Raw genomic sequence first — 9,480 nt, forward strand, 5'->3', positions numbered from 1 at the left:
CCAGTAAGGTCCCGAGCAAGCTTGGTTAATAAGACATTTATTATACGATTGAAGTTCAAAGGGACACAAGTGCGGTATAATTCGCAAACATTCGGGACAGTGCCCGGTCCAAGACTGAGAGAATATTGACCGGCAATAGAGCATTTTGATTAGTCGATTTTAGTTATTGGCCCTCTGACTGCCCGAGTCGTGTAACAAATTTGCATAACATACTTGTTGTCGGTTTTCTAATTACGAAGTGAACCGATTGATTGTTACAGTTTCTGCTCCGTAGTATCTAAGTTTTGTAAGTAAAATAACATGGTTAACGGTATCGAAAGGTAGATAGATAGATAGATAGATAAATAGATAGATCTGTCAACCAACAATCAGCGAACGCAGGAGAAACAAAAAATCAACTAGTTAAGAATTTTATCATCTTCATCACCCATCATCATTAACGACGATTCGCCTAATATGTCGCTGTTTTGTTATTACCACATTTTGACGGAGTCTGTGATATATTAATGCACACACGCATGGCAACATGGGATCCATTTGTTACTATTATTATTGTCAATACTATTACTATCAATCATTGATATCATTGATATCATCATTATTCTTTAGCACAAAGTTTGACGGTGCGTGGTCCCAAAAGGGTTCTAAATTGGTCCAGGAAACCAAAGAGCGCACCACATGCAGCTGTAATCATCTGACAAATTTTGCCGTCTAACTGGAAGTGGGTGATACAAAGGTTTGGCCTTTCGATTTTTCTTTTCCTAACTTGTTCAGCTCATGGCTGAATGGAATTCTTACAGGAATGCAGAAGATATATTTTGTATTCTCGAACATAGCAACTACAAGGACAACAACAATGAGCACAATAAAATGGGACGTACACAATCTAAGGAACAAAGATCTTCGTGTCCAATTTACAATCCTCAAGAAATGCCGTCAGAAACTGGATTGTTTAATTTGTGAAATGCTCTTCATCAAAGACAGAAAACCAACGCTTAACACTCAATCTGACTCCATCAGCGCAGAACTTTTTATCTGACAGTTCAAGCACACCACGCTTGTATTTTATTCACCTATTTAATCTTTTATTCATCGTTTTTATTTTTTTAATCATAGGCATTGAGACCTTCACACGTACTTTTTCTATTTAATGAGCTCATGAAATGTATTTTTTTAAATTTGAGAATGATGGCATGGAGCAGTCGAAACGTCATTCTTTAATATCGCTGGTTTTTATCCTTCATTGCTTATCGAAAACATATTTAAAGTCCTTTAATTCCCAAGATCTAATTGAAAACTCTCTCCTTCAGCCGCTACACATTTTATTGTAAATTGGTTTGGAGAACTCAGGGTTAAATCAAGATAACAACTTCTACCTGATAAGTTTGAGTTTTCTCGTCAACTTTTTGCTGGATAATTTATGAATATCAGGGGAGAATTTTCGTGTTTATCGCCTCTAGGAGTTGAACGGTTTGGAAGTTTTGGACTCCTCTGAAGCATATGCCTACCTCTGATTCAGCAAAATTAAGGAGTTTATCTTTTTTAACTTTTTTATTTACATTTCTGTAGATCACAAATTTGCATTAGCGTTGGTGACCTACATTGGACTTTCTCTGTCATTGGTCGACGAGAAAATCACCATATTGGTCTACATGGTTTTAATATAAGTGTAAATGGCTTCCAGTTAACATGTACTCTATTATGTTTTTCAACTTCTTGCTTCTCTACTTTGAAAGCTAGTTGACTTATCAACACTGTTTCGAATTTTGCTATAGTTTAGTTCTCTTTTTTTTTTCTGTTTTATTTCATTTTCTTCTTGTTTTCTTGTTTTTCTTGTTTTATTTTTTCTTGTTGTTGTTAAATGCAAAGTCCAATAATGCTGACATACAGTGATTATGCTTATTTCCAAGGAACTTGAAGTCCTCTCAGTCCTATATCCGGTTGAATTTGGTGATATACCGGGTTATCGTCCAGTTAGTTTTTATGACTAGTCTCAAAGCCACTAAAACAAAGGTAACTTTAGTACGGAAACCTTGTACAGGTGAAAGTAAATCTGCTGAGGTGCAATGTAGCTTTCATCAACTAGGTAACGATAGAATTTCTCAGGCAAGTATCTTCAATCAAGGATGATATTGACAGAAACAAAACCAAAAAAAACAAAACAAAGTTAGTCGACAAATAGAGTCCTGCCATTCGCTTTATTATAATCATATGCAAAACAGAATCCAGCGACCGGGTCACACGCGGCTATAGGCGGTTCAGCCTGTCGGTTTTGATGCGATTTACCGCTTTACATTGACTCTGACTTTTTTCCTTTTTCCTCTAGACGTTGGGTGCGATTGTCGCTATAACAATAAATTATTTCTATCTGGTTGCTTTTGCAAAGATGGTCTTGGAAGGAGTGATGCTCTATTTAAAAGTTGTTAAGGTCTTCAATGTTGACACAAGTACAAAGATCTTCTATGCCCTCGCTTGGGGTAAAAAGGATCTCATTCTGTAACAGACTAGACTTCATATTATTCTAATGAACTCTTTCAAAGAATAAAGTTGGATAATTTGATTTCCTTTGAAATCAGTCTTAAACAATAATGTTACCACAAGTACAATAATCTTCTATGCCCTCACTTGAGGTATGAAGAATCTCATTTTATCACTCATGAGACATCGTTATAATTATCTCTTTTGGAGAATTACATTGGATGCCTTCTTGTCCTCTAATATCAGTTTAAAACGCTAAATACGACCAAATTACAAATTAAATCAAATTAACCTGATTCGCTCCTCGCCTTATTGCATTCAAACCTCTCGTCTGGGACACCTCCGTACATACGTTACCTCAACTTAGATACCTGTAGTATTTAGCCTGAAACAAATACCAGGCTGTAACGCTTTTTTTCCCTACTTTTTTCCAAAGCATTCCAACGATGGTGGTAACGAGTGCACTTGGTATAATTGTTACCCTCGAAGGGAACATAAACAACAGTATGCGTGACGACGTGTGAGTAGTACAAAACGCAAGGTCACTTAACTTAGTTCAGCCTGGTCAACCTATTGATGTCGCCACTGGTGTAGTTGTTTCGGTGTTCAAGTATTCTTTTGCACTACTTACTATCACAAGCGTGGTTAAGGTTAAGTTAGTGTGCCTGTTTCATGATTCTTGATAGTGCCAGTGCTTAGATTAGTTTCCCTGAGTAGCATGAAGGGATTAGGCGTGTGAATACCACCGATGCCCCTTGGCCGGGTTGGCACGGCAAGGTTGGGTTAAGGTAACCCAGGGTAAGTATGAAATCTGATTCCAGCACTGAAAGCTTAAGAGTAAATTCTGTTTATTCCATTTGTCTGGAAAAACTAACCGAAAATGGCCTTTGAACAGAGAAATATAGAAACCAGGATTAGAATTGAACCCTTGGTCAGCGCTAAACGGCTTTCCAAAAATTGGGCCCTGGAGGGAGAGAGGCCCTGTATCATGCCTAAGGTCACAACAAAATAACTCGACCAGAGTTCGAATCTGGAGCGTCTGATTGGGATTTCACACACTAGGGAACAGGTCACCCATTCTTACGCACTCGCATGATATTTTGAATAATTGTCAGTCGTAGGTCAACTGAGATAGAAGGAGCTTCTCAAAACTCTTTTTTAGGAGCGTGAAAGATCAAAGGGTTTTTACATTCAATCGAGTTTTCATTTATATTTGCAGCTGTTGGTTTTTGTTCTCTTCTGGCTTCACTTGGGCTTTCGTCGGATCCATGCTTTTTGCATGTTTGGTGAGTAAAAAGCACATCAGTTATCCTTTATAAAAAGTACAGGGCTAAATCTGATCTTCTGATCGTCACATTGAAATGATGAACGCTGTGATGGGCTTTTGAATGATGATAAACTAGGGCTTTACTGACAGATTTTAACCCGCAGTGTCACTAGTGGAATCAAGTGTTATGTAGTTTCCATAACTTGTTACTTTCCAAATTGAACGGGTAAGTTTTTAAAGAGACAGTGGTGCTGCGTCTGTGGGGGGTATTGCAGAAAATTATCTTTCATCAACTCAGTTATAAAGTAGATTGGCCACCAAAAACTGACGTTTCCACCGTTAGCCCTCCGTCAGAACTCTGAGGAAGGGCTTACACTCGAAACTAGTAATAAATGGATGAGCGAATCAGTAGTAGTAAATAGGAAATTTACATTATCTTTCTTTGAAATGCACTTGTTTTCAAGGTAAACTTAGTCCCCCTCATACGTATCATAGTGGAGATCACAAGGTTGAAAGATGTATATGGGGCCGAAGAGATTCATTCATGCAGGTACAACTCGCCCTAGATGGGGTGGCAGAGTTTTGCGTGGAATCCGCACCGTACAGTCTTTCAAATTTTAGTTTGTATGTGTGTGTTGGCCGAAGCATATAGTTACATTTGTGTTTTTTTTAATTTTATCATAAGTTTTCAGGGGTTTCTTTTAGTTGATATCATTAAACGATCAAATCGTTTAAAGCTATTTGTTTTTATAAGATGTGGCTCGCTTGTTTTGAAATTTACTTTGTTACCTTTTGACAAAAAAAAGGAAACTGTTGTTTGTCGTTTAATATATCATAAGAAAGAACCACTGAAAATGCGTGTATCAGTCAATAATTGCCGGGCTGTGGATGTCAGTTCTTCGTTTCTGTTGTTGTTGTATTTTTATTGACATAGCTCGATCTTTATTTTGCTTCCAGGAAAAGTCTAAAGGCCTGTTTAGTTCTTTTCCCATTGCTTGGCCTCACCTGGATTTTCGGGATTCTGAACGTCACAGACGCTGGGCTGGTCTTCCAATATTTGTTTACTATCTTAACTCTTTACAAGTGAGTTTAATGCTGAGCATGTACAATGCACTGTTATCAAGACTTATAAATTGTAAATGCTTCAGTCAATTTATCGATAGACAAGATTATGGTTGAGATGTGTTAGTCTCGGGTAGCTTCAATATAATTTTTTAGAGGTTTCCTGAAGGATATAAGAAGTAATTATATCTATTTTAGTGTTAAGAAATGACGTCTTTTTGGTAGGAGGAAAACTTTTGTCAATGACAGTGTACAAAACAAAAATGATCCCCTGAGACTGCCAACACTGACCTGTAGATGAAAGTCAAGTTCCTAGAGCACCATTACATTCACATGATTGCAGATCCATTTTCTTTGTCAAGTTTGTCATATTATACTCTTTATAACAAACCATAGTAACAGTGCATCATAACTTAATTTACACTTTAGGAGGTAAGTGCCCATGCTACCGAAGTCATAATATCGCGTTTTCCTCAGCCCAAAGCGACTAGAGCCTAGTCCATCGCAAGTAACCCCAAAATTATCCTCTTTAGTCCGAGGTTCAGAGAGACAGGTGAAGACACTGATGAGTACGGTACAATAACCTTACTAGCGTTGCACGATTCCTCAAGGCTAAGAAACAGACGGGCGCATGCGTTTCAAACCTTAGTAATTTCATTTTTATTACCATTGCCAGGGTTTGTTCATCTTCCTGTTTCATGTTGTGCGAAGTAAAGAAATCAGAGCCGCCTTAGAAACAAAAAGGCAAAGATGGGAAACATCAAGAAGTGTATCCATGGCGACAAATGAGAAATCAACGCTCGGGACAAGAAGATCTAGTGCTGAGAAAGAGAAAGGATTGTTTACACTCGTGAACAAGATTCGTCCAGAGACACAAACAAATATCAGTTCTACAGTAACCACAGTTCTATAAGCTGTCATTATTGCATACATTGTGATAATCAACAATCCAATCTCGGATTTTCATGAATCTCCGAAAAAAATGAATAGACCGTCGAAGTTTGTAAATCTTACCCAACCTCACTCAAAATTTCTAAGCTTCCGATTCGTGCCGGTCTGCTTAGCCATCCTTGTTCCTCTCTGATTTTACCTTGACCTTCTTATTTTTAAAACTATTATCACGACAACTTTAATATAAGGGCTTGAATATAATGGTTTCCTTAACTCATGTACACGCAGCATCTACATAAATTTTCCCTCCAATATCTGCAATAATTTCTTGGGATTTCAGCTCTCGACTGATGATTTTTTGATCACTCAATATCCCTTACGTGGTGTTTATCTTACTTCTCAGGACCGTTTCACTTGAAAACGTATCCATAATGTGAGAGCATTTCCTTTTTAATAAATCCTAGGGTTGAAGGTTTCTATGAAACAATGTCTTACAAGTAAAACTCTTCGTGAAACCTAAATCGTATTGGCTAATTGCTAAAAAATCCGAATCACGCCAATCAACAAATATGGCTTGTAAACATTCGTTACACTTTTAATTGCGTGGCGTGATCAGCTTTTAAACATTTGGTAATTCAAAGTGACTTAACGCAATGAACAAAGCCAGCGGCCGTGAATAGCGTGGTTATTCCAAGAAATCACGCCGTGGTTCATTTTAAAGCAGGTCATTCGCAAAAGAAGATAAAATCAATTGTTAAAATGTAAATATGGGATTGACGTGGTTCGATCTTACTTGTTCCACTTACGTTTTCTCTTGCGATCACGTGCGCGTTTCGAATGTGTTGATAAATAGAATTAAAGAATGGTTTTTCAACAGTTAGCTGTGGGAGCATTTATTATTTCTATTACATACATTTTTTTCAATACACAAGTGATCTACTGACAATCAGTAATTTGACTTCAGCGAAGGGCGCACATGCCCATGAGAACTTAGCGTACGTGTATAGCATGCGTCAGGCTTATCCTCCTTCAACAATTTCCTTTTAACCTCCGTCGGTTCTTTGACGACAAAACACTTTATCAAAGGAAAAATTACAAGAAAGGTTATATTGCTCTTCCATCGGAGCTCAAAAGAGTTTGCTCTTCGGAAAAAAGTGAGACTCTTCCCTGATACTGTCGATTTTAATTTGACACCTTGGTGCACTGTCATTCTCATAACATAGATCTTTGTTACTCAAACCCCATTTCCTTAGGGGTCGGCGGCTTGATCTAGTTTTTTTTTTTTTTTTTTTTTTTTTTTTCTGGTCGCTTTTAAATATTCACAGTGAAATAGGTTTTACGCCTCCAGTTCTTCTGATCACCAATTCGGTAATAAATATTTTCCTTTAAAATTAGATCTGAGATTTTGATCATTATGCAAAAAAAAATCTAAACTTCTCCAGTCTCGCGAAAGTATGTTTTTGCTGGAGTGAAAATTTACCTACGTGATACCTAAAAGCTGCCAAGACATACATTGATCCATATCTTTGTCCTCGTTGTCAGAGTTTGCAAAACATGGCATTCTATAGGAAAATTCATTATCTGACGAGGGAATTCCACGTTAAAGTGCACGCGAAAACCGATATCGCACGAATCGCGAAGCGATGAGTGAGATATTGGTTTTCAAGTGCAATTTAACGCGGAATTCACGAGTCAGGTAATGAATTATCCTTGAATCGCATAACTGAATGAAAACAAGAAAACAAGAAATTAAATCGGCGATATTACTGTTTTTAACGCGAGCGCGCGCTCTAGATGTTAGCGAATAGAAAGCAAGGGAAGCCGTACACGTTTGAACCTTCGACAATTTTATTCGCATCTCGTGCTTGATTTTACATTAATTTTCAAACTTTTCAAACAAGCTTCACACTATTTAAGGATAATAGTGGTATTTTACTGGATTTACAAGCCGTTTGTAGTTAACATTTTTTTTTAAATTCCAAATAATTAATTTCTCGAGAAGGAAAATAATTTACACCCTTTACCTCTTTGGTGACAAACTGAGAGAAATGAAGTGTACATTTTTCAACAGAATCCCTTGGAAGTTTTGCCCCAGGAATATCTTCCTGAGTTAGTTTAACAGTTGGTTTGGCTTTGCTCTCGCTTTCAGCCATATTGATTTGGAAAATCTGTCTCTTCAAACAATCCATAGATGCTTTGCGGTCCCAATTCGGACCCAATCCCCAACTCGTTTAGAACATGGGGAATATCACTGATTTCAAGTGCAGTAACATCGCGATTAATATAAGGTAAGTGCCTTGAAGTGTAAGTACGTCTATTGATAGATTCTTTATTCCTTTAGAAACAATTTGAAAGAAGTGTTTCATGAAAAGTCCAAAGAGTTTAATCTTTTTATTTGTAGAAATTCACTACAGGCGACTGCCATTAGCTGAATCATTGGCGTGACCTGTTAGCTTGGAGAATGTTTCTTCTGGGCCGTGTTCACAGGATTTTCTCGCTTTCGAGTTGTCGCGAGCGAAAGAGGTTTTTCATGCCTCTCCAAGAATTTGAAGTTCAGTTCAAAACAAGGAAGAACCTCAGGCTCACTTTGGAAACGCTTTGTTTGTTTTTGCTCTTTAGAAGGTGACAATGGTTTTGAAAGCATTTTAAATTGTCTTAGAAACCAAACTTTGTAACAATTTGACGATAGTTGTTGTGCTTAGTGACGTAGATGTGAAACAATTTTGCTTAGCCTCGTTTTCAACTCACAATTCTGCGCTGAATACCTCGCTTCGTTAACCAATCAGAAGGCGAGATTTTACTCAGTGATGCGATTCTATGCCTTATTACTAAGCATGGGAACGCTGGGTCATTGAACCGCGTCAAAAAGTGCTTGGAGGTCATTATCAAACTGTCTTTATCATACAGCTTGCCTCCCACAGGAAATGCTACAAAATATCAGTAATCATGATATCACCGATCGATTAAAACAGCACGTGTTTAGCTGGCGTGTGAGTTAAAAGTCTACTAGGGCGTGAGTTTCCATTCCTTCAAAATTTGTTGTCGTCCGGTTGAATTTCTACTGAATCCACTGAAAGATTAAAACTCTTTTTCATGATCAAAAAGATGGATGCGTTTGTAGTTTCCCTAAAATTTTTAGTTTTTTGTGTGATGTTTTGAAAGCTTATGAAAGCTATTCTTTAGAATCTTTGTTTTATTTCATTTTTCATTACGATTAATAATTTCTTATATTTGGTTTTTTGTAATTGATTTGATTAATTTATGTTGCTTACACGTGCTCGTATTTTAAACGAGTTATTGCTACAGGAAGATGGGTGCTTAAGTCAAGAATCATAATCGCACCGTATTGAAATATTCAAGATAAACCGGATTGTGTTGCTCTGAACATGAACTCGCAATATTAACGAGAAACCAGTATGTGAATGGCTGTTTTTTTCAATTCACACAATAGAGTAAGAATTATATTGACACCAGATTGCGAAATGGCGCAGAATTTTGATGAGTGAATCGTCGGCATACGAACATGAAGATGATTACGAACCAAATATTCTCTTGGTTCAAGGATGCGTTTGCAAACCTTTTATATTTTTTGTTCCTCTTATTCCTTATTATCCAATATTTCCATAATTATCTTTTATTTCAACAGGCAAACCGTTTGGTAGCTACCTAAACACTGCATTGGAGCTTCCTTAGCATGTGTTATATATGGCACAACATGCAAACAGATATCTTAAAAGGTAAAGGTGGACCAGAAGGTTTAGCCTTAGGATATGTTGATTAGC

The 9,480-nt window shown here is 37.2% G+C and overlaps 1 protein-coding gene across 1 annotated transcript; it reads left to right on the top strand.

Moving 5' to 3' along the window:
* The first annotated feature begins 407 nt into the window (after positions 1-407).
* LOC148740104 (adhesion G protein-coupled receptor D1-like) lies at positions 408-5,690 on the top strand. The gene is made up of 6 exons (XM_088748272.1): positions 408-2,477; positions 2,915-2,998; positions 3,698-3,764; positions 4,210-4,295; positions 4,703-4,828; positions 5,484-5,690. The coding sequence occupies exons 2-6, from the start codon at positions 2,925-2,927 to the stop codon at positions 5,539-5,541; spliced, it is 411 nt and encodes a 136-aa protein (XP_088604398.1). The 5' UTR covers positions 408-2,477; positions 2,915-2,924; the 3' UTR covers positions 5,542-5,690.
* The last annotated feature ends 3,790 nt before the right edge of the window (positions 5,691-9,480 follow it).

The sequence above is a fragment of the Stylophora pistillata genome, chromosome 2 (genome assembly GCF_964205215.1).
Source record: "Stylophora pistillata chromosome 2, jaStyPist1.2, whole genome shotgun sequence".
Classification (NCBI taxonomy): domain Eukaryota; kingdom Metazoa; phylum Cnidaria; class Anthozoa; order Scleractinia; family Pocilloporidae; genus Stylophora; species Stylophora pistillata.